This window comes from Thermobia domestica, chromosome 1, assembly GCF_964235325.1.
Source record: "Thermobia domestica chromosome 1, izTheDome1.hap1.1, whole genome shotgun sequence".
Taxonomy (NCBI): Eukaryota; Metazoa; Arthropoda; class Insecta; order Zygentoma; family Lepismatidae; genus Thermobia; species Thermobia domestica.
Window position 1 is genome coordinate 141989909 of NC_137454.1, and position 27497 is coordinate 142017405.

The 27497-nt window shown below is 33.7% G+C and overlaps 1 protein-coding gene across 3 annotated transcripts in view; it reads left to right on the plus strand.

The window, feature by feature from the left end:
- Positions 1–27497, plus strand: part of ReepA (Receptor expression enhancing protein A) — a 215961-nt gene that overhangs the window by 163629 nt on the left and 24835 nt on the right. For all 3 annotated transcript variants that reach the window (XM_081763874.1, XM_081763870.1, XM_081763866.1), the window contains exon 6: positions 19071–19221. In XM_081763874.1, coding sequence (XP_081620000.1) covers positions 19071–19221 — 151 coding nt within the window. The remainder of the gene's footprint in view (positions 1–19070; positions 19222–27497) is intronic.

The window sequence follows — 27497 nt, forward strand, 5'->3', positions numbered from 1 at the left end:
TAAGCAGAGACTTTTTTTTTTTTTTCAATTTCAATAACCCATCGGTACATTTCCTCATACACAAATACCATTGGATAATTCGTACTGATCTGTCAAGCTCGGCTGCGATGTTATTGGCACATTTTCGAAGGTGGGCTCCTGCATTTCGGACGACCAGTTTCAGACGTAGCGTTGGCCGCAGTCGACCTTGTCTTTTAGTCTACGTATATCTTTCCGCCCCATTAGAACTGTATTATGTAATACTTTAACAATTCCTTACAGTACATATAACACATGGTTGATGGCGCACTAAGTTCCATCACACTCCCAATTCTCAATTATGCGATCTCGGATAAACTCAGGTAGTACCTCACACGCACGGCCGCGTGCAATGATACCATTTGTTGTACTACGTGTTCACTTAACCATCTACTTCATACTTGTCAGCCGTCGGCACTCATTCATTTCTATGAAATCATCAAGTATCTACTTATGTCAGACATTTTTTTTTTCGTGAGTACATTGAGTAACCAGATTCCTTTTGAAATACTCAAATAACCAGTGATAAAAACTACAGAATTTGCTACGTCTCAGTTTCATGGAACGTGAGATAAAAGAAGTTAAAAATTACTCATTTATTTATTGTAGATTAGAAGAAATCTTATTTATAAATATTTAATTTGATAATTATGCTGTAGAAAGTTTGTGTAAAATAAACCATAGCAGTTTTATCTTTCTTCCCAAAATTGAAAATACTCCCACGAGACTCGGTAGTTGCCTTTTTATGTACTAATAAATATCGAGCAGGATATCATAAGATTTCTCAATATATTAGGTACGAATATTTCTCTTGAGACGTAGAATTAAAAAAAGTGGGAATGAAATGTTTGCTGTTTCAGCAACAAAAAACTAGGATGAACTAAGGTCACGCGTTTAAAGTCACAAATTCGGTATACCTCCGGCAGATTGGAGACGGTGCATTGTTAAACAGTCGTATGAAAGTGCACCATGGAGAACTCATAGTAGCGAGTGATTTTTCTTTAAGACTTTTGCACGGCAAACGCGAGAAATGTTAACAGTACATTTGGGTCAAGAATGACGATGCAAGATTGAGCCACTTGGGTCTCAGTCAACAAGAGTCGTAGTCTAGAGATACCATCTCTTTAGAAGATTTTCATAATCAGATTGTCACTTCTGATAAAAATATTGATCTCCTACGACATTGTAAATAGTCAAGACGATGGTTTGGTCGTAATAACATCGAGAAGTCCCAAACCATCCCTCTACCCGTAGATAATGGTGCTGATGTTACGGTCACGTGATCCACCATGTCCTTTTCTGTCGAGGCAAAACCGTCACTACGAATCGTAATAGCCCAGAATTCCATGTCACATATGCCCGCAAATACCGAGCAATAGCCAACAGACCTTTTCATGTTGTACGATGTCTTTCTCTTCGACTACTGCCTCTTCTGGCATCTTGATTACTTCTTGGGAGGGAAGACCTTCCTTGATGATTAGTCAGTGCAGCGTGCGGGTGAGGACCTCTTCGCATCGCAGACGCCATACTTTTTTCACCATAGAACCCAGTAGTTTGCTGATTGATAAGTGAGTAGTTGTAGACTGCATATTTTGATTAACCAGGTATTGAAATTTTATTCTTCTTTCCCCTTCGGAAATGACGTAACTGCACGAGATTTCATTCGCACCAATTTAAGAGCTGAAAATTTCGTTGTTCGCGCGGAAAGGACGGGTTCATGAAAAATATTAGAATTGAACTTCAGTTCCTCCCTTAGGTATTTGAATCGAAATCAAGTGTTAAATACCAACCTTGACCAAAGTGCTAAGTATGTTGAAAAACAAAGAATTAACTCTTATGCCACTACTAAGAGAGTGCCCACTCTTGGATAAACTTCTAATTTCCGCTTTCTATATCAACTTGAGGATGATGAATCTAATGGTACTATCTTTGAACATCCGTATATGAGGTCACAGGAAAAATTATTTCAAAGTTGGGATCATTGAATCACCACTTATGACAACAATAAAAGTACCTACGCTTTGATACATTTTTAATTGCACTTTTTATACAAATTTGAAGACACTGAGTCCAATGGAAATATTCTTTAACATATGTATCCGTGGAATGCGTAGAAAAATGATTTCAAATGTAAGATATAAATATTTCAACTTCGAATTATTTTTTTTTCGTAATTCCACGGACGGAGATCTTTCAAAATAGTTTTATTGGATTGAGAATTCTGAAAGTAGTATAAAAAGCTGAATTAGAAATGTATCCAAGCGAGTAAATGTATCCTCAAATTAACCCAATTTGAAATTTACCAAGAGGAGTATTTTTTACTTTGGCATGATCGTTCTTTAAATGGTACCCTCCTCTCTTTTTAGGGTATGTATTTCAATCAGAGTGTAATGATAAAAATCCAGGTAAACGTAGCTGGTATGTTTAAAATTGATTTTGAACGATTCCTCAGTTTCCTTACTCTGCTATTTTATGAATGAAAAATATCATAAATTTGCCTCTTACCCCTTTAGAAGGAGAATTTTCGAAAACCCTGGGACACGTGTCAACTTACTTTTAATACTGCGTTCCATCTCCCTAACTTGAGTCTCCTCCATAATGTATTTTTGGCATAAATGTTTAACCTCCTCTCCTTAGGATACACATTTTAATCGAAGTGACCTGTTAAAACCCACTATGAGGAAGGTACTATGAGAAAAGTCATTTCAATCGTTTTTCAGTAATGTAACAGAAAACATCAATTTCATTCATATGTAGATTTGAAGATCTTACTTTTGCAAACATTTCCATTTGTAGTTCTATCTAATATTATTCCGGATAACATTGATGGCATAATACTCAGTTGAAAAAAAAAAGTTTCATAAATAAGTGAGAAAGACTGAATTCCAATAATAACTTTGTCATTTCAGCTCATAAATTATAAGGCAATAGCATGTTTGAGGTAAACATTCAAAAATATGTAAAAGAGAAAGGATACTTACTTTCGACCATTGAGATTGTGATCTGGTAACAGAAAAGAAGTACAGAGATGATAAGTAACGTCCGTTTACTGCACCGTATTGAATGAAATATCAATATGTTTATTTAATATTTCGCATAGGTTGTTCGTAATTTTGTATATTTTTTTAAAAATATTTTTTGTCATGTTTTTTGTATTTCCTTTTCTATGTTCTGATCATTAATAACCGAAAGTTGAAGTAAGGTACATTGTTCGCCACGGTCCAGCAGACAATACCGAGTCTTTCCTGTTCATACAAGTATACAAGCAGCGTGGCAGGAGATTCCCAGGAATACTCCAGTGTCTGTCTGATTCGATGCTGCTTCATGCTGTACTAATTTATCAGAGTTAGAGGTGGTGTGTAATTTTGTGCGTAGTCTTGTAATGTATTTGTGGTTCAAATTTCATTCGTCTTTGTGATGATGTCATTTTCACACACGGTGATGTATTTAGTTTATCAGCCATTCCGCGCCAAAGTAAACACTTGAGTTAAATTTTAATTTTGTTTGTATAAATTTGAAAAGTACCTGATGAGGGCGATAAATATTCTAATTATTGAAATAGAACAAAACTCCGCTTATTTTTGTGTTTTCTGAATATTACACCGTCTAACTTAACATGGAGCCTGACGAGCTTTTTCTGAGACATGTAGTGGACGTCAGTTTGCAACACTGTTGTTCGCATGTAAAAGGCTGTGGTTCTTTTGGACAATGAAATTGGAAACGACTTTTGAAAACTTGTCGCTCCATTTGGTGTCCGGTCCGTAAGGAAAGAAGAAACTTCATTTTACATATTATAAAATAATAATGTCATTCTGAAAACATGTAAGCAAAAGCAAATAACCTAATATCAATTTGAACTCGGAAGTTTAATCAACCAGTTGGTCTTACTTAACAAATAAAAGGCTTTTGAAATTGTGTCCCGTCCGTAAGATTTTGTGTCCCTTCCGTAAGTGCTACCCGGCACTATTAGAATTACTGTTTGATTGCATTTGTATTTGCCGCAAGAAGTTTGGCTTTTAGTTTTAGTGCCTTTACTTCAAACTTCGGAAACTAAATCTAATAAATGATTTGAAAGCAGTTGATTTTACCGATAGATGGTAGAACAACTCCCTGTCTTTCCCATGTACTTTTCTTGTGTCTACGAAAAATCAAAATTGCTCTTACAAATTTTAACCAAGAGAGTTGAAACTTTCAAAGAAGAACCTTCAAATCCGATCTATCGATTTGTTGATTTTATATTTTTTTCATTGATGAAGGTTTACTTGTTCAGTGAAATAAGTAAGCTATTTCAACAATGAAAGAAGTACAAAGTCAAAACATGTAACTGGTGAATAGTTATTATTATTATTATTATTATTATTATTATTATTATTATTATTATTATTATTATTATTATTATTATTATTATTATTATTATTATTATTATTTTTGCTACCTCACACGGGAAAGGAGCCTTCGGCGGGATAGGTGGTGCACTGAAGCTAGTAGTATGAGAAATAGTAAGGACACGGCAAATTTTTATTTCCACAGCAAGTGATTTTTACAAATGTTGCAGTGAAGTTTGTAAACCTCAAGGAATTCTACTCTTCTTTGTTGGTGACGAAACTGTCGGTGAACACCGGAAAATACTAGAAAAAGGGTGGATTAATGTTTGTTCTATTCCGCAAGTTCAGTCTCGACATTACTTTCGCCCTGTTGATGAACGTTGCATTGAAACCGGAAGAACTGTTCACTGAGAAACATTAGTGCACAGTCTGGAAACACAGTAAGCAAGTATTATCAGATTCAGACTCCATTGATGATCACCTTCAAACAGAGCGGGTGAGGGCTTATTCGAATTCTGAAGAAGAAAATGGACTTGTACATGTTAAGCAGGGTGCCATTAGAAGTGGTCATTAAAAGTTGCAGATTTACTGCAAGTGCAATGTCATACGCAAATGATGTGCGCAATTTTTGTAAGCAGTTTTGACCGCTTAATATCATTTTGTAATTTAAGTCTGGAAATATTAAGTGTAGTTTTACTTATTTATTGGATAACAGTTAAGTGCAACAAAGAGCACGCTAAAGGAGACCTTATGCATTCAATTCTTTTGTCTCGTCCGTAAGATTTTTTTCTCCCGTCAGTAAGATTAGTTGATTTTTTTTTTCAATTTAGTGGAAGTAGTTTTATTTTATTTATTTATTTATTTATTTATTAGTTAAACGTAGGCCAATATGTAGGGAAACATGTTCCACAAATCATAAGAAAAATCTAGCCTACTACGACTTTACAACTCGCAGAAAATTAAGAAAAAATCAGTGCGTAACAAAACGTATGTCAAAAAAGTGTCCCGTCCGTAAGATTAATTACTGATCATTATAAATGTCCTAAAATATTTACGTTATTAATAGTAACAAGGCTGTAGCTGCAAAATGTCTTTGGTGATCACTCTGTTATCGGAACTACATTTTAACAACTATCAACAATTTTTATTAAATGTCTCGCAGAATTATAGGTCAGTATGTCCCGTCCGTAACAACGGAATGGCTGCTACACCTTTCAGTCCATTATCTGTTGATGTTGATACACACAATATTTAACATATACACTGCAATTATTATTATCCGAAGATTGTCCTGAGATAAATTGTAGTATAAAAGATTTTTATTATTTAAAATTTAATTTATATTTACAACTGTTATAATTAGATTTTCTTATTTTTAACATTGTTAGTCTCGTTCTTTGTATTGTGGTTGTGATAGTGACACCATTTAAGATTGTTCTGCTTTTCAAAAAAGTAATTTTTATATTTTCAAGTGAATTTAAATACGAAATTATAACAATCATTAACAATGTCACATTGTATCTAGTATTATATTAGTCACTATAGTGACTATTTCTTCCGCTGAAGCAGGCCTAAAATATCGAAGAAACAAGATAGCTTTGTTTTTCCTCACAAAATCATTCAGATAAAGAGGCTGTCATAGTGGTGTCAGACGCTTAATTCTCTTAAATAATTATTTTTCTGACCAGAGTATGTACTTCTTTATTAAATTAAGTCGTAATAGTTTCAATAACTACATTAATACCAGTTAACGTCATATGTGCCAGTTAACGTCTAATGAAGATAACGTTACGTTATTGAAACTTATACGACTTATTTTAATTTAATAAAGAAGTACATACTCTGGTCAGAAAAATATTAATTATTTAAGTAATAATTCCAGAGTTAAGATGGATGGAGCTTAATTCTCATTTTGAGAATCCAAATGTTCTGTTCGTTGTGCTTGGTATAATAATACCGAAATATAAAATGTGTGTAGAAACGAATTAAACATCGCTGTGGTGTCTAATTAAACTTAAGGTGAAGAAAAATAGCCTAAATTTTCAGTTTGCTTTGACTCACGGCCTTTGAAAATTGTGTAAGTCAATTAGGAAGTTTTGAAGTTAATCAACTGACAAACTGCAAGTGAAATATATAATAAATCTTTGTCCTTAGCGAATTTTTTGTTCCTTACTAAGTGTCGATTTCAAGAACTTCTTAAGGAGACTATAAAGAGATCACACACAGTTCAGCCTGGTGACACACATACTGGATAACAGGTCTTGTTGCTGATGTGAGTTCTTACAATACCCCCTAAGAATATATCGTTTCCCTGTGTCAAGAGGATACAAATTCACCCTGAAAATGCTAAAATTTGCAGCATTTTGTTTACTACACCACTTTCACTCTGTTATACAACAGTTGAGAGACTGGTATGTGCACAAGGTTTTGTTAAACTGTAAAGTCCAGTTTGATAGGTGTCGCTGTCTGCAAGTTATTCGAATAGAAGCAGATCAGGCTTTGAATGTGATGGTGTGCTAAAATACTAGTATTCGTGCTTGTGCAGATAGGATATATAAGGCGGCTTCGTTCCTGAAACAAATTCTGTTATAACCTTTATTCATTAGTTCGTAAATCTGTTGACATAAATAGTCTGCCTTTTTCGCTCAGTGTCAGTCATGTGAAGTATGTCGATATAGGAGGAGTAAGAGGCCAGCTCCTTCTTCATGATTCAAAACACAAATGAAACGTACTAGAATCGAGTTGACTAATAGCAGCTTCTTTAATTCATTCAATTTCATACATCAGTTAATATTACTCCAGTAAAGAAACTCAGTATAAAAGTTTCCGCTTAGCGGATTGTTATTGATAGTAATTATCTATAACGGTAACGAAGTAAAACGATAAAATAAAACTAGGTTTGTTTATATATATGTAATGCTATGTAATCAAAAGTATCTGGATACCCCCCAAAACATACGTTTTTCATATTAGGTGCATTGTGTTGCCACCTACTGCCAGATACTCATTATCAGCGACTTCAGTAGTCATTAGGCATCGTGAGAAAGCAGAATGGGGCGCCCCGCGGAACCCACGGACTTCGAACGTGGTCAGATGATTGGGTGTCACTTGTGTCAGAAGTCTGTACAAGAGATTTCCACACTCTTAAACATTCCTACGTCCACTGTCTGATGTGATAGTGAAGTGGAAACGTGAAGGGACACGTACAGGCCGACCTCGTCTGTTGACTGACAGACTGCCGACAGTTGGAGAGGGTCGTAAAGTGTAATAGGCAGACATCTATCCAGGCCATCACACAGGAATTCCAAACTGCATCAGGATCCACTCCAAGTACTATGACAGTTAGGCGTGAGGTGAGAAACCTTGGATTTCATGGTCGAGCGGCTGCTCATAAGCCACACATCACGTAGGTAAATGCCAAACTACGTCTCGCTTGGTGTAAGGAGTGTAAACATTGAACGATTGAACAGTGGAAAAACGTTGTGTGGAGTGACAAAGCACGGTACACAATGTGGCGATCCGATGGCAGGGTGTGGGTACGGCGAATGCCCGGTGAACGTCATCTGTCAGCGTGTGTAGTGCCAACAATAAAATTCGAAGGTGGTGGTGTTATGGTGTGGTCGTGTTTTTCTTGGAGGGAGCTTGCACCCCTTGTTTTGCATAGCACTCTCACAGCGCAGGCCTACATTGATGTTTTAAGCGCCTTCTTGCTTCCCAGTGTTGAAGAGCAATTCGGGGAAGGCGATTACATCTTTCAACACGATCGAGCATCTGTTCATAGTGCACGACCTGTGGCGGAGTGGTTACACGACCATAACTTCCCTGTAATGGACTAGCGTGCACAGAGGCCTCACCGACCTACATCGATACGTCTCTTCAGTTCAGCACTCCGTGAAGAATGGGCTGCCAGTCCCCAAGAAACCTTCCAGCACCTGATTGAAAGAATGCCTGCGAGAGTGTATAGTGCCCTCTTCGTTGGAGGATGGGGGCTTTCCAAAAATAAAATTTAGCCAGAAACTCTTTCCCATAATAAACAACCGGTCTCAGCTTATTATAAGCATACGACGAACGATTTCAACTCTTAAGCAAGCACTTGCAACCAACTTTGCGAGGAGTAACTCATCTCAAAGAACGAAATCACTAAGACTAATACAAACATTGATATTAAAATAAGAAAGCATATAAGAGAGTCAAGGATCATGATTCTGCAGTTTAACAAAATATCTAGGGATGTCTATTCATAGTATTACGGTAAATAAGTTAAAATCATCCGCAGAACATCACTTTGTAGCCTTATTATATTAGAATTGAAAAATTTCACGTTAAATGTGAACAAGAGCAAAATTGACAACAACTGACTTTTGTAGTCAGTGTTTTCATTCAAAAATTTGTTAGTGATGTCAACACTGACAATTCTTTTTCTATAAATTCTTAGAAGTCTTACATGGAACAATCTCTTGGGGTGTGAGAATTAAGATTTGTTTATATTCATTGGAGTAATTTGTGACAGTTGGTATACGTCTTTTTTTCAGTGTAAGAACTTTAGTTGGCCAATTGATTTTCAAATAGAATAACTTATATTGCAGTGAAATGTTAGGAATGAACGAATAGGTATGATAGTTTTTGTACTTCTGGTTTCATTGTTCATCGAGTATCTGAGGAAGAGACCAGGAGCGGTTCTTGAAACATCTCATTGTCAAATGTTGAGCCACAGTAAAGGCTAGTCATAGAATTATGAAAGAGTAATGTGTCAAACATTTTCTTTACTACATAAAATAATGATAGACTTGTTAACAGCATAACCCAATGCCTCTCTCTGTCGTTATGATTGTCATTCTGCGAGCAAAACTTTCTTTTTTAATATGAAAAATAAACTATTAAGTCTTGAGAACCATTATTTTCTTTAAGGAATGTTCGGAGAGCCTGCAGAATCCGAAAATTAGTTTTTTTTTTTTTTTTTTTTTTTTTTTTTTTTTTTTTTTTTTGACTGATTTATGCTAGTAGAACATCCTTAGAAACTGATATCTATAGTGAACGCCTAAATACAGTTGTAAACGACGTTAACGTCCCTGTTTGGAGAATTGAAACAAAGACAAATATTCGCGAAATTGGTGCGAGTAGTCATTGATTCACTGCAGGTTCATGAAATTTTGAGCCATTGTTTGGGGGAGAGCATGGTTTTAGCTCACTGCGTATGCAGTCTACTGGAACTGGAGCAGAAAATACACAAATATTACAGTTGTCCTTAACTTATGGATTAGCTGTTAACGAACTTATTCTGACAACTAGTAATAACTAAGAAACTTAACCCCCCCCCTGAATATTAGAATTCGGGAAATCAAAAGGTCATCTGAAGCAGCCAGACTACTCTGACCAATCCAAAAGACCAAAACCTCTGCTTAAAACACACACTGTATTTTGTTGCTAAGAATAATAACTGTATTTTCCGATTGTGATGGGGGGATCTTCGTAGATTCATACCAAAGGAACAACAATTAACGCAGAATATTATTGTAATATTGTATCCGATTTACTTCAACTAGCGCTTATCAAGCACCGAGCTGGAAATATCCTTAACCAGTCTTTCCTGCAACGTCATAAGACGCGGCCACATACAGGTACTGTTCACTAAACTAAGAAAGTTTTCAGAGAACTGCGCTGGAAATTACTTTTATCTTACCGCGTCATTTAGTTCCCAGTGACTACTATCTTTTCTTAGAACTGGACAAATATCTGCGTAGTAACTCTAAACGTGGTCTAAAATGTTTTATTTTGCGCTGAGAAAAGTACATAGTTAAACTGAAGCTGTGATATAGACGAAATTGATGAAATTTAAAAATCCCAACATCTCTGGAATACAAAGAGACTATCTAAATTCAATTTATTCCAAATTAAAATTGAGATCTGTGCTTTTAAAATTCAAGATTCATCAAAATATGAGCTAATGCAACTTTAGAAAACATTGCTTGTACATTAGTTTAATCCGGTGCTATCTTTCGTATATTCATTAATGTATTCTGTAATTAATAGCAATTTATTTTCTTTTTGCTAATTTTTAAAATTCTGTTACCGCACAGGTATATAAAATAGTCGTAATTTTTTTGAAATGTATTACCAACGATTTTTGTAAATGAAAGACAATAAAAAAAATATCTTTAAATTCTATGCTAATTACATTTGTATTTGCTTGCGTTCTAAGCCAGATATATTTGTTGTATGTTGGGTTATTTAATACTGAAATTAAAAAGTAATAAATAAAAGCTTAAATTCTTACTGGCCTCTCAATAACATACACAATGCTGCGCTACTTAAATTTCAATTTCTGTGCTGCTTCCTTTAAAATAATTTGTAATGCTTATGGCTTAAGATACATTAATATTATATTTTTCTTTTTTTTCAGTCAGCAGTCAAAATGAACATTTAATTACTAAATGTTATGTATTTTATGTAATTTTTCAACACTTCATCTTGTGTACATACACGCCTGGAGAATTTGGTGTTTATAGTTTTGCTATTAGTTGCATGTTCTTGTTAAGGTTTGGTGTATATGAAGTGTCGATGTGATATGTTTTTATAATTAGAAGTGTGCATTGCAAAAACAGTGTACATAATAAAACACAGTAGTGTATTTTCATAGCCTTAACTTTGTCATGTAACTATTTTCAGTTTTCGTTCGGCATACGTTGAATCCATTGGCAGATTTAGCTTCCGTATTTTTTCTGTTTTCTTTATAAAGCATGTGTGCTTTCTATGGTCAGGAAGTAATATTCTCTGTACTTTTGCAATCAACCAATCAATAACTGTGAAGCATAGTGTCGTTAACGACATACGGATGTATGGAAAATTAACAAAATCATTAGCGTAATTTTCCTTAAAATAACAGTTTAAAAAAATCCATCATTCAGTATGAAATGAAATTATTTTTTACTGTAATATCGCACAATTATACTCTTTAGGCTAGAGGAGACGGATGATTAATGAAAATAAAGATTGTGAAATTAAATTTTTGCTTTCCCATCGGAATCGAATCCTGGAACACATGCACCGAAGACACACGCACTAGCCACAAGACCAGCAAGGAGGACATATTCATTATTAAGAATCCCGTATAGAGAAGAAAATAAGAAATTATGATATGAATAGGCTTATCTTCACCATTCACGACTAACAGAACAAAACACGTCATTATTTTTTTTTATTGTGGATATACCTAGATATTTGGTCATCTTCAGAACATAAGTCAAAATCACGAATAAAATCCAATTGTGTGGGATTGTTTTTGTTCTCAGGTAGGGTAAAAGTTTCTGTTCGGTAATATGTTGACAGTTACAATTCTTTAGTCTTGGAAGGCTGATAAATTAAACCTACAATTTTATTTTCAGCTTTCCTGCGCTTAATTTCAGCATAATACAAAACCGATGTGTAGGTCGATTTGTCAGTCAGGTCTACATCGACGAACGGACAAAAAATCAATTTGGTCTATATAAATCATAAAACGTCAAAATCTGTTTAAACATTGTATAAATTTAATTTCATGGGAAGCAATATTTGTTTATACATTTTATTTTATTCTTCCACTCAAGCCAGCACAAGGAGCCACAAAACAGTTTTTAAAAAGTCTGGGAACTACAGGGAATTTATTTTGTCCACGTTTTCTTTTGCGTCGGAAAATTGACATATTCCATTTGCACTACACATTTGGTATCGTAAGCGCAACACAAATAATAATAATTTTATATATATAAACTGTAATTGTTCAGTCATTTTAATCAACATTAAATACACTGTCTTTGCTATGATAGCATAAGTTATTAGTGGTACATTCATTATGTAGATAGTATACTTAGTACGTCTTAAGTAGATCTGAGAAAAGCATGTTTCTGCATGATTTTTAGGTATTTTGTTTCCTGTTTTCGTGAATTGTGTGTGTGTGTGTGTGTAATGCTAATGTGGTTTGTAAGTATTGCTAAAAGGTAAAGTATTAATAGAATAAAGTAAACTTCTGAGCCTGGATCAGAAATGAGAACTCGATTCTTATTGTAAGCTACTCTTAACTTAGATAGAATTTGTATAAATTCTTTAAAATATAATTGTAAATAAGAAATCAATTTGTTTTTAATTCTGTAATTGTCTTACTTCATAAACCTTCTGTTTTACAACTAAACATGTTTTATAATGCAACTTGGCTATTGTACAGGTAGTAAGTAATGGCTACTCGCTGATTTAGCGTTCAGTCAGTCTATATTGAGTGAGCTTGATGAGGGTTGTTTGACCATTTTATGATCTTTTTTTCCTACATAATTTAAAATTTTATATATATATATATATATATATATATATATATAAATATAATATTATATTATTTTTTATTGTTTTCCCAACTCTAATGGCAGCCATTTTTGATTGACTGCACGTTTTACTTTTGTAGGGACTTGCATTAAATTAGACCTGATATGAACTCAAGGTTAATGAAAAACAAACATTTTATTCAGGAAAATACAGCCTATCTTATTTCCAATACATACATAATGAAATTTGTATGCAAAGTAATCCAAATCTACCTAAACAGTTGACATCGAAATTGACAAATTTGCGATGTTCGAAGGCATATCACCCCAAGAAGGAATGTATTCTGGGTCTTAATTGTTAGGGAGGGAGGTGTAACTACCTAACTGTAGTATATGAAAAATAAAAAATAAACATTGAGAGTTATTTCCTTTACAAGTTACAGTGTTTCAAAAACGGAAAATTAAAAAAAAATCAATGTTTCAAAACGGAAAATTAAAAAAAAGAAATTAAGATTTGGAACTCCGCATCTTTGTTGGGATAAAGTTTGAAAATCTGAAATTTTGATAGATATACCTTTTATTGTGTATTATACTGTTGTGCAAATATCATGTTTGAGATTTATCGACAATCCAAGCTACAAACGGAGAGAGAGAGAGAGTGAGAGTGTGTGTGTGTGTTTTTTTTTTTTCTTAACACTAATAAATTATAATATGATCTCAATTAATATGTCATATTACATTTAAACGTACTTGTGTTACCTGAAGTAGCTGACAAGATGTAAATGTTAAACAAACCCAGGGTTCGCCAGGTCTGAGTAATATAAGTTAACGCAAACTCCTATAAACGCAAGAATCCTCAGATATTGTTAAAACAAAAATGGCTGCCATTAGAGTTGGGAAAATGATTTTAAAAAATAAATTATTATTTTTGGATTCGGTAATATCGACCAATTATTTCTTTTGTTACATTTGGCATGAACGGACTCGTTCTAAATTTTCATCTATAAATATGTCAGTGAAACGATTTGACTTGCACCATTTAAACGATATTTGCTGCACAGCTTTCCTTTTCTTACATGTCGCATTACCTGACAGTTAACTGTAATTCAAATATTTGAAACTCATTTGTAGGAGTCAGTCATAAATTTTAAAATTATATTTATAAAATAAAGCAGCCAGTCAAAAGGTAACGTTAATCTTTCTTTAATTAACAAAATATGTGCAATATAATTACAAACATTAAATCTCTTCGACGTAATCCCAACTATATTAATGCACGTTCGCCAGTGCTTCACTAATGTCTAGAGTCCACGCGAGAGAAAAAGAATGTGTAACGACCCTAGCATTATATCTAGTATTCATTGAAGCAAAACTCCTTCCACCCAACTACCCGTTGAAGAATCCAAATATCCATGATAGATCAAAGAAATGTACAGATGTGACAAATACCCAGAGCGAATATCTCACTCATTTTTTGTTCTTTTTTTGTTTATTGGCTTCGCGGTATCATGCTGCCGATTAGTTCTGCTGCTGTCACTGCTGCTTGGTTCTGATAAGCAGATCAGAACCAAGCAAATCACGACGTTTTGATCTGCAGACTTCAAATAATTCTCATGCAGATCACAATATGACTCATTGCTCATGTTGCGTCCTCTGGGCATGTGATGTTCCATTGAGCACCTTTATATTCCAAATTAGGACAACGTCACTTCTCGTTGGAAATAGTGTACCCAGTACTCGTCACCAATGACGATAACTTTTCTATCTCATAACGTCCTAGCAGTGTTCCACAGACCTCGTCAATTTTGCAGCCGTCTCTTAATTGTTGCCTCCCGTTTCTGTCGTATTACTCGATCTACAGTAGTGACATTGTCAGGCGTATTCATAGGGTGCGGTTGATCGGAGCAAACTTCATCAGTTCGTATCTACACTCCACTTTTAAGCTACCTGTACAGTTTCTTCGTTCTCCGATAAATATAGATTTTCTCGCTCCCTACTCCACAAACCACATAAATTCTCGCCATCCTCTCTCGTACATCTTGTACCATCTTGCTGTAGTCGTTAACGTCCATATTGGGGCTATTTAGGCTAAAAGAGGCGAAGTGAATGATAATGAAAGAATTAGTAAAATTAGAATGTGGGGAAAATGAGATAATCCCGAGAAAACCCACGAGCACGATGCTGTTCATCAGAAAGTCACATGGCTTGAGATCAAGCCAGAAATTTCACTGCCGGAGGTGAGTGCTCTCTTCTGTTGCACGGGAGACACTATGCCTCATAGTGTGTATATATCTACTGTATATTTCTAAACATAGGACGAAGTTTTTTCTTTCTGCAATTCTATGCCAAAAAATGTAAGGTGGTTTTGCTTTCGAGACATAAGGTGTGGAGTTTTCATTACTGAACAGAATCACGAGCTTCCATTAAGCTCTAACTTGACTCTCATCCTCGCCTACTGTTCTAGCTTTGAATGTTCGCAGGTTCAGTGGACCATTCCAAGGAGGGTCTGTATCATATTTGATTTTTAGTGTACTTTTGTAGTAAGTTCTGAAAATATACCCAGTGTATATTATAGATGTATTTTTTGTAAACCTCTGTTAAAAATATGGGGTCGTCTTTGATTCAGAAATAAGCTGTATTACTTACATAGTACAATTTTGTACTAAAGATGTGATTTTTATTGCTAAATTGAGTTTTTTTTATTACTACTTCGTAGAAAGAGCACATTTCTATTTGCTGTTTTAATAGATAAGAAGTGTGTAATATAAAAGTAATAGCCTCGCAGAGCAGTAATATCACGAGCTCTTCTATCTACAGAGCTTAATACAAAGAGCATGCATGACACTAATTTGAACTTCAAAACACGTGTCCACAGTTCATTAGTGTATTTAAAACGTAATCGATATAGTGAGAGTAATTTTTTCTGAAGGAATCCGCTTAGTATTACTTGATGATCCGCTAGCATAAGAAAAGAAAATAATCTTAGGTTTGTATCAAAAAGAGCAAAGCTGAGGTCTCCGTATCCTTGTAGATAGATAATTTGCTTGCAGTACGTGTTCCCAGATTCAAATCCTTCCGCAAGTACACGACTTTGGATTCAATCCCAAATAATAGTATAATACAATTTTATTAGTTATATTATTATAGCACAGTCAATCAAAAATTAATCTGAAACATTGGATTAACATATTATTTGTACTACCTTAAAGTTTGTGTTATCGTTATTCGTTAAATCAGAGTGCAAAGTGAAGAAAAGTTGTTTGAACGCGCACCCTTACTTGCAAAGAACAGTAAAATGCGTTTAATATGTCTGATATAATTCGTTATATCACTATTGAAGCTTAAAATTGCAATAATCAAACACGCAAGTGCAGATTTTCATTTAGTTTATGGTGTACTGTATAAGAGAAAGCTTATATTGTTCGTTTCGATTTCAAATTCAGTGATGACATTTAAAGTCCTTCGAATTCTTTATTTGTTATCGTTTATTTGTAGCTCAATAGCACTAGGTTTTTTTTCTTGCTATTGGATTATTACTAAAGGATACCTAACACGAACTACTGGTGAGCTGTTGTTGATTATTCAAGAAACTACTTGGAGGAGCAGAAAGAATAACACTGACTGATTATTTCAAATAGTTTTGTGCTATATAATTCATGTTACCACATACTTCGCCATATTTATATATCTATTAATTCAAAGAAAAAATCAATGTGAAGTTCCAGGTGGAGGGTAATTCGGATTATTTTGTCTACTATTGTACATAAATGTAATATATACATCTTAAATTCTTCGAAATACATGGTTTGTTACACATTGTTTTTCAATCCAACTTCATTGTTTCTCTTCTGGCTTACTAATTAATTTGATCGCTTCTGTAGTTAATTGCATCTTGTATAATCTGACACTAACTTTCTTCTCTTATGTCATCTAAAACAAACTGGCTTTTGTAGGTTTTGTTCCTTGTGAGTGAAGAGTGTGAAGTGAGTAGAAAATTTGGTTGTAGTATATCTTTCCCCAATTTTTGGTTTTGGGTTTCGTATCTTCATAGTTCAGCCCTTTTAGTACCCACCCCAAACATTATTTGTATGTTTGTAGTTCATTTGAAGTTCACCAGAGATTGTTATGGCTTCAGTACAAGACTGGGAATTCTGTGAGAATCAGTGGTGTACGGATTTGTTGGAGTGTCCGTGGGATGATCATAGTGGTGAGCATTTAATGGATAACATCTAATTTTAAATTTTAAATTATCCTATTCACTGCTTAATATAAATAGTTTTGTCGGTAAATTTCACGCAAGAACATAAAGTAAGAAATACGCACTTGTAGGTTTACATGTCGAAGAATTAACTTGAAATATATTTTTATCAATGGGTTTGGAATTTCCTGCAATGATAAGTTTTCCATGAAATCGTTTAACAGTGTTTCGCAAGATACCGTGCGTAACTTAAGACAAGCAAAATATAAAGTGTGGTGTACAACATAACGTTTGAAATATAACCATCACATAACGTACGTTAGTTAAAAACTACTTTGATATATGCACCAGCTAACAATAAGAAGAAATGATCTAACAATGTCGTTGATATAACAATAGGTTACAAAATATATAAACAAGATTTATTACATTTTGGTTAAAATGATGTGAAAATAATAAAAACAAATTTAAAACAATTTTACATGCTGTTTATTTAGATACATTCGTATATGAAATTCAAGAACCAGGTAACAAAGGAATAAGAATATATTGTAATAAATATATTTGTTAGGTTTCCTTTTGAATTTGTTTTATTCATTACTTTCACGTCATTATTACGAAAGTGTAACGTGATTTTGCACATCTTGTAACCAGTGTTATTTTAACTGTTTTTAAATAAGTAGATCATTTCTCATTTCTTTTTGTTGGCTGCTGTATATATCAAAACATTTTCTACCCAATTTAAGTTACATGAAGGTTATAGAAGTAGAAGGAATAGAATACAAGCTTGAGGAAGATGGATTTTAACTGAAACTAATTTTATTTTAATCGTTAAGATAAATATTTCTGTATATCTGAGAGTGAAAAAGTAAATTTTCAGATCGCAAGTTATCCAATTAATTGTACAATCGAATGTTCATCTAAGATACCAAATGTTCTCAGCTAAAGTGTGTATGACCTCTTATTAAGCGTCCCTTGCGGATTGAATGAGTTGAGTATGCACTGGAATTCCATATTTATTAACTTCCTTTAATTTTTTTTTTCTTTGTACTGAGAAAAGAAAGATATAATGAAATCAAAGTGAAAATCATTACACAAATGTAAAAATTATTAGTCCTAGTTAAGGATAACTATCTACAGCTTCTGAAAAAGTAGTAGGTGTTCATTTCTTATAACATTATTGTATCTTTCTAGAGCGAAAAAGTTATGTTAGTTTTGAACAAAACATTCTCTCAATAGCTTCAACTGACCGATGATGGAATTTAATATCCATTGGCGATGTCGTAGATCAATACACTGTTTCCGATCTATGAAATAATCGGAAAGAGAAATATTTCAGGATTCTAACAAAAATAATCGTCAGAGCAGTATATTTTGGAAAATATTCTATAACTGGAATTATTCTAATAATCATACCTTATAAACTGAATATTTATATAAGAGGAAATCATACATTGGAACTATTAAGTAGCGTACACACTACTTAATTTTCATTGAACGACAGAATTAATTTTGCTGAAAGACGTACACTCATCCAAAATGATTGTCGCATATCTATAACTGTCTTCTTGTAACAATATAATTTGATAATGATTTTGCAGGGTACTTTTAATACTGGTACTGTGTGTATAATCGGGAAATGTAGATTTGTGGTAAATTTCATAGGAAAAGAATTATAAATACGAAAATTAGAATGAGTAAAACAAAATGTTGCTAAATGGACAAGAAAGTTTTATTTTCATTTTATTGTTATTTACTGCTCTTTTGACATGAAATTTGCCATATACGTGTCTTTGCCGATTATACACATACTAACATTATAAGAAATACCGGGCGAATTCGTTATCAAATTATATTTCTAGAACAACATATTTATAGACACGCGACAATAATTTTGGACATGAGTGTGCCTTTATAGCTGAATTTTCTTAAACTATCTTATAAAAAATTTGAATTTTTATTTTTAATGGCCTCGCAATAGCTATTACTACTACTCTGGTTTCAGTTAATTATGAAAAATACTATAAATAATACGAAATGTTTCTTATTTTCTTCCACTAGAATTACAATCTGAATCTTTATGATGAACTATTGAAGAGAAAAAAATTTTGATTTCTATTCAATGTAAGAAATGCCATTACCACTCGCATCTTTTTTTTTTTTTTATTACTATGGAAAGAAATAAGGATGAATACATAAAATAGATTATTAAATAATTCCCCTCGTTGTTTTTCTTTTCAGGGTGGAGGTGGTCTTGTAAATCATCTACGAAAGAGCTATAGCCTTAGTGATCTTTCAGCAGACAAAGATGCTGTTTCAGACGTCAATCGAAATAGCAAAGCTCTTCCGAATATTCCCGATGCTGATATGGACGAGGGAGATGGTATCATAGGTACGTACCTTTAATTATATTACATTTTAATGGTCTTGAATGATTTTTACTGTCACAAATATTCGCGGAAGATTCTAGAATATCTAGTGAAATACTGAGTAAAGAACGATATCTGTTCAAGTATCAAACTTACAGCCATATGCTACTAATCATTAATTTGTACATTCTGCGTATATGTGTTGGAAGAGTTAAACAACTTACTTCAAATGTTAGTAATAAGTGGCCCATTTCCTAGTAGCAGTAACACAGGTCGAGATGACAACGTACAAATTATTAGAAACTTTTTAATCCTGGTCATTTCTCCTGTTTCTTCCATTTAGTTATTAACACAAGTAACCAATTGTCAATGAGTAATATGATAGAAACAGCAGATGAGTTGACCCTAAATAGTTAGAATGAATTTCGTCACATTTATGATCACGTCTCTTGCATGGCCGGTAAGTCCAAATGATTCAAAATTACTGAGAGCAGTGATGGCTAAATGACGGCCGATTGTGGCCCGTAAGTATGCTTCATCCCTTCTGCGAATGAAAACGACAAAGTATATGATTTGATCCTTCTTTCAACTCCATGCGTAACAGGAACAGTGTAGTTGACCGTCATAATATACTTGAATGGAGACTTGACTTTTAATGCTGAAAAAAGTTTCCGTTTACCTTGTGGTTACCAAGACTATTCAAGATACGACCGTTGGTGTCAAGTCGATTTAGAAAAATAAAGATTTAATTGATTCGACGCAAAGAGAATCTTCCCAGGGAATGACAAATGTAACAGTTGTACTTCGCTGCAGCAAGAAGTACTCAGCCGATTGAGCTGAAATTTGGTACACAGAAGGAAGCTAAGAAGTGCCAGATCTGAAAGGACACTACAGAATATAGGTCAAGAGCAGGGGCGTGTAGTGTATATTACTGCTGTTACCGGCAGTTACAGTAAAAATAATCTTAGGAAATAGTTTTCAAATTGCAAAGAAATTATTTAGCTGACTATTGAAATAAGATTTTGTATTGATTAGATTAGTCTTCATTCTCAGCAAATTGTATATGAATATTTTTAAAAGAGAGAGAAAACAAAAAGGAAAAATAATGAACATCTCGTAACAGCTAATCGGAATTAATTCTCAGTTTTCATAATAGTCGTCGCTGTAATCGATTTTTAATGGCTATGAAATCATCAAATTTTAAATAAATTACATTTCACATTTTCGTACAAGTTTGTGTTCAGGTGTTTACATGCATAGTTTATGAAATACTAAATCGTTACTTTTGCATTCATGAAATGTCAAGATACGTATCAAGTACAAATTATAATAGCCTTGCATGCTTTCTACACATTTTATAACGCACATGACTAACTTACTCTAATATTGGCCGATACATAAATGAAAAACTACTCATTCATTCATATTCTATAATTCACATTTCATTATTTGTAATCAAACTCAAATATTATCAAAACACAATTTAATCACCTGGGCTACTGAGCATGCATCTGTACCAGAATCAAAATAGAAAGGTAATCAGTTTTAATATTTGTGATAATTTTGTAAATACCGGCAAGGAATAATTTTAAATAAACTGTACTCGTTCTATTGAAATTAATTTGCTGTGACTATATGTGTGCAATAATACGTAACATTCTATGGAACAAAACTGATTTGAAGAATTTTGAAGAATTAAACGAAAGCTTGGAAAAATTGAATAAATATAATTAATATGCAAAATTTTCAATATAATATGCTAATACATTTTTAAAAATTAACACTTTAGGAAAAACTGAAATTGGAATTCCTAGAACACATACATGCATACATAAAGTATAGCATTTAGCGATTTATTAATTATCGCCTTAAACTATATTCAATAGCATCCGTTCAGACCTGGCACTTTTTAGTCGTCTTTTGTTTACTCAGTTTCAACTTTGAGTACTTTTTGCTGCAGCAAAGTGCAGTTGTTACATTCGTGATTCCCTAAGATGATTCTCCGTGCATATAGTTACATAGCTCAGGACCTAATTGGCCTAGACACATTTAACAAGAAGCAGAATACCCAGAATAGAACGAAAATTGAGTAAATACATGATTTTACGTACATTCAGCTACTGTCGCTTCATTATAGATGAAGGTCATCCAATTAAATTCTGGAAGAAATTTAAACATCTTACTGGTAAAGTAAGTTTTCTTTACCCACTTATTGATCTTAATATTGCATACCTACTTCAGGTGTATAAAAGGTACTTATTTTTGCTAATGCCTTACAACAGATTCATTCCTTATAGAGACCGAAGTCTAATATACGGAAGAATCGCACAATACAGCATTCCTCATGATGAATATTTACTAGTAATTACTGATCATGTCCTCGAAAATTTCAACCTTTTAACAATTCCTATTACACGAAGTAAAATGACAGAATTAATTAGAAATAAAAACATCGTACCACGTTGTGATATACAGTGCAGCCCACTTATAACGAACTCGGAAATAGTGAATTATTGGATATTACGAACATAAATCCCATCACACCGCCTATTTAAAACATAGAAGAAATGACCGTATATTTCCAACAATATTTTCCGTAAAGACCGCTTATAGCGAGGTGTTCAGAATGGGATCATATTTTCTTTTCTTCTGCTCGTGGATAACTTAGATACCGCAAAACTGTTTTCATAGCTGTTGTCACTGTGCAAGTCAGGCGTGACACACTCCTCCCTCTCCCATTTGGTTGACAGCGGCAGAAATCGCCCCGGATACAGATATTTTCGGCAACGCGCGTCCACAAGAGTTCAAGGTCGAGGTTAAAAATAAATTTGTTTTCACTGGAGCTCATTGTGTTAGCGTGGTTGAACGGTAACAAACTAACTAATAAAATTATCTTCAGATGTAATGCTATACTGCTATATATTCTTTTTTGCGTATCTGCGTATCTAATCCTTGTTGTTTTTTTTTTTTTTTTCATAATTCGGAAAAATACATGAGTTTGTTTATAACTAAGTTCGGATATGAAGAACTCATTGTGTTGGTCCCTTGAAATTCGTTGTAAGTGGGCTGCACTGTATAAGGAAGGTCCCCTCAATCTTCTGCAAGCTCTAGGTGATCTGTAAGAGTTTGTTCTTAGAATTAGGCAGTAATCCTATTCTGGAAGGTATAGAAATTTTAGCAAACCGAATAATAATTAAACAAAGCGTCAGTCACATTATCCTATTCAATTCATATCTACATTAGGGGAAAATATTTGAAAGAATTATGGTACGTAGTTTTCACAATCTCCCAGTATCTATGATCTTCTCTCACTCATTAAGAGGAATATCGCCGTTAATGTAGGTTTATATATATATATATATATATTATAAATCTACATTGCTAATATATATTATAATATAATATAATATACACTACGCTAATAAGGAACTTCCATTCTGTTTCCCAGTTTTCGACCCGGAGGAAATGTTTGATACCGTTTGACATAATGGATTAATCTATAAATTTATTTTCTTCGTCCTCGTGATTTTTACTGAAAAATCTAGGAAAAGAAGACAACCGAACTCATGCGATCCAGATCAAATTTGGCAAGATGATAGATATTGACCTGATATGCCTTGTAAAATATTATAGTATTGCAGGCTTTTAGTTCCCGAATTATGGATCGTCAAATTTGGTGTTTGAACTTCATAAAATTATCGAAAAAGGAAAACAAAACGTCAACAAAGGACGTTTATTTTATTGTTTTTTCAATAACTTGCAGCATATATTCTTCCAGGGCCGGCGCTAGCCGTTTTGCTGCCCTGGGCGGTACTTTGACATGCTGCTCCTTTAATTCGTAAACCTTATTTTGACAGAAGACGTTCAAGTATTACGAAAAAAATATACTCCATTTAAAAACATGTACGGAATGGAAAAATAAAGAAAATTGAACTACCTCTCTCGAATGCTTGCGTAATATTTAAACTACTCCATAAATGACACAATATTCAGTATGCTTGATTTTGCTGTATATCTGTGATATACAGTAGTGTATCAATTTATTTAATAAGATCTTGGAGTTAAGTTTTGATTATTTAGTTAAATCTACAGACACCTATATTTAATAGAATTCAATCTAATTTGGTAGTATTATGATTTGGTAGTATGGTGGTTATGATTTTACATATTGAATGCTAGTTGAGGTTTCAAATGTCTATAAATGAAAATCAAATTGATATACATTTATTGGATCATAAAATGACTGATTAACAAAACAATTCATTACAACTGTTGCAGACATATTCAATCTAAACCTTGATTAAGTAGATAGACAAGTAATTAAGTAAATAAGTAATTTAGTAATTTAGTGCACTAAAAGAATGTCTGCTGTTACAAAAGACTAATGAAGAAGCAACTTCATAAAATTACCAAGATCTGAAGGACCTGGTCTTTGGTAGGCCTATCAGGAGACCTCATGAGAATATTTGTAAATACATTCTCAACAAGACAAATTCAACTTAAAAAAAGGTAAACTTACATACAAGTCTTTGTACTGAGCAAATTCTCATTTCTCGTTTATATCGACTTAAGCCAGTAGTCCTTCCCGTCTTCTTTCTCCATACTGACTGGAAATTTTGGGAAGTATTTATATGTATCTGAGAAATACTTTCTCTGGCTTATAATATATAAACAACTAGGACGTCACATATCCTTGTAGACTATTTTGGAGTTGTTTATGCATTTGACAATTTCTATATTTTAACAATAAACCATGTTTATAGATAGGTCTTTGACTTCCTGTACTTACTTATACAAAAGTTTTTGGTACTTAAATAATACAATAAAAAATTTTAATATTTCACAGATATGATAGACGTTGTTAACGTTAGTCAACACAGTAGCGCATACAGAAAATAAAATTTAAAAAATATGCTTTAGTCACGACTAAGATTTTTAAGCTTATTTTATATCAAAAGATGTTTCTAATGGAGAATGGAGCATAAATCTGTATAGTGGATCAGATATTACTACAAAACTAAGTGATTAGCCTAAGCCGTATAATGTACTAAAACACAATAGAGATACATAAATCTAACATACCTTAATTGAAAGAAACTTTCCTTGCTTTGATATGAGCAAATTCCTTTATCACATTCGCGTAGCCCAATGTTGTAGCCAATTCATGTTCTATTGATATCATCGCTAGACCACTCAAGCGTGTTTCAGACATGGAAGAATGTAGATAACTTTTAATAAGCTTAAGTTTCGAAAAACTTTTTTCTCCATTTGCCACTGTTACAGGTAAGGTTAACAAAATCCTAAGTGCAACTCTGACATTGGGAGCAAAATCATGTTCGTTAATTAATTTTAAAGTCTCTTTTGGTGAACTTTTAGGCTTAATTATAGCGGATAACACTTTCAGTTTGTCTTTCAAATCACGGGGGTTAATATCTTTCGATTCTTTGTGTGGCAAGTTTAGTACACTTTTCAGACAAAAGTTCAGGTGGCGTATCTTTAAGATTACTTATATCGTAAAGAAAATCGAAATACTCGCTTTTTAAGTTTAAGTTGCTCAAGCCCTTCCCCTAAAGCTAACACAATCACGTTTAGAACTTTGTAATAAAAGTCTATCTTGTATCTTGTTTCTGGATCTTCAATCTCTTCATCCTCTGCCTCGCACTGAAACTGCCTCTTCTTTCGACTTCGCGTCAACTAAGTAAGATAGAAACTTCGCATCATTTTTGCTCCTCTCAAAGTACTCAGATGTATTTCCAAGAAAACCAATTGCATCCAACACATGAGAATCAGTGTGTTAGAGACTTTTGCTCACTATGCTTATGTGGTTGAAGCCCTAAGCTATTGAAGGTAATGGGGCCCGTTTTATGTCCAGCTGTACAACCAGTCCATGTAGAACGTATGGGAACCCTATATACACAAATGAGTAAACTTGATATTTTAGAAAGCTGGCAGGAAGAGAGGCCATTACTTACATCATAGAAACATACACAAATTACTGTTGCTAATGTAGGTTTTATTATTTTTTATCTTATAGTATATTTTAGAATTTTGCATTCAGTTCTCTTTTCGCTTAATTTTTTTGGGACCCCAATTGACAATGAGTGGGACCCTAAGCTATAGCTTCGTTAGCTTATACTTAAATCCGTCACTGCACATACCATGGGAGACCATGCTCTCGGTTTTATTGTTATTTAAGTAAGGCATTATAAACCTCCTATTTGATATCAAAGTGGAGTCAGAGCATAAATTCGGCTCTCCCGCTTTGTGATGCGTAATGCCTGTGATACTGCTAATATGTTCCTTTAGTACGGCCCAACGTTGAACTGACGCAAGGAAAAAAAGTCAGTTTTTTTACTATACAAAAGAATGAAACGGTCCGTTAACGACAAGGTTTAGTGAATGACTACTGCAAGGAACATAGAAGGCTTGGGAATTTATTTCTAAAATTCTCTTCTGAATACCTGAATGTTTGCCTTTCATATTGGAACCATTGTCATATCCTTGGCCCTTTGTCTTCGATAGGAATGGTCATTTCCTTTAGCTGTTTCATTATTATTTCTGTTAGTCCTAGACCAGTGGTGTCTGCTGCCGGTACGAAACCAAGAAAGTGTTCGCAAATATCTGCAAGGTATTCTCTATTGCTGTATGTAATTTGTACAAAACAAACTATTTTTTTGTCATTTTCTCTGTACCAGAAATATCTGGCGTACAGTCTATTATTATATTATAATATTTTCCAGCTCTCAACAAAAACAGTATTTTACTTTTTATTTGTTCACTAAAATTTTGAATAATTTCATTTTGAACATCTTTTCCTAAGTAACGGTGGTATTTATTTTGTCTTCCCATGGTTTTTTAATGTGTTCGGCCATGACGCTGTCAAACTTTGCAGAGTTCTACCGATTTCAGAATATTGCCATTATTACTTGTATAAAGTTATCTGATGTTCCGCGTAACGGTAGACATTTTTCACCTAAAAACAGTATTATTGCAACTAGTCGTTCTATTACGTTCTTCCAATGTTGTGCCTCGGCATTTAACATTTTCTAGTGTTCTGCGTCAATTGTAAGGCCATTCTTCAGTCTTATCGAAAACTCCATCCACCTTCTTTGCAACTCAAGTTGAATAGGAGACCTATGATGACTAGCTAACGCTTCAACAATGTAGCGCCAATTGTTATAGCTATCAACTGTAAAATATATTGTACCTGGGGAAAATAATTTGCAACAATAACAGAAAATAGCATTCGTACTTTCTGAATAAACTAACCACTTTCTGAACACAGTTACACAGTTATAAACTGTGCACTTGTAACATTTATCTGTGAACCAACGGTTGAAATTATCTCTGGAACAGTTGTCAAACTTGGTTAATTGCTCTGGAGGACCTCTCTTGACTAGGGTGGTTCTAATAAAATCATTTGTACTATGAGGCCAATTCGCTGGATTAAAAATGAGGGGGAATGCTCTGAATTTCCTGAGTGAGTATTTTCCTGAATGTAAGTGAAGTAAGTTCAATTACATTCTCAGGTGAACACAATTTTATTTTTCCATATGGGCCTATTACGAAGCATTATATTTTGATAGTATTCTTTTCTTTTTCAAATTTTGCCGCCCTGGTTGGTGGCACGGCTCGACTCCCCGTCGCGCCGGCCCTGTATTAATTCTCATGTATTAATTACTTTCAAGATAATAAGCAGCATATGTCTCCATTAATAATAACCTATCAAACTCGGAATACCGGAGAGTTGAACAATATCACCATTATTGTAAGTTTTGTGTGTGTAAGCGACATCCCCCCCCCCCCCAAAGAAAAAACTAAGTTCAGATACACCGAAGCAATATTGTCAAATATTTTAGGAGTTATCTCAATTCAAAACTTAAATGGAAATAACATACTCTTAAACGAGTAGCTGGAATTACTTGGGAACTACAAGCAGACACCTACACTAAAATATACAAGACCTCTCTGCATTCATAGTGAAACATGGTCTTACAGCTTGAGTCAGTGCTGGTATTGAATTTTAGAACGCCATGCCTTAAAACTTGCATACCGAATTAAATTCCTTATCCTAACTAGATAATCATACCCCGATCGATTTTCTACTTACTGCAAATCACCTTGAAACACTAAGAGTACGCTTTGTTAACAAAAGTTATAGATGAAAGAAACATTTACCTTTCTTTCCCACAGCAACCATGCCGACATTTAACACGCGCAGTGTTACATTCTAATTACATATTCAGTTATTTGGTTAATAATTCATATTATTGTTTCGTCTTTTCTCTAATCTGCAGCG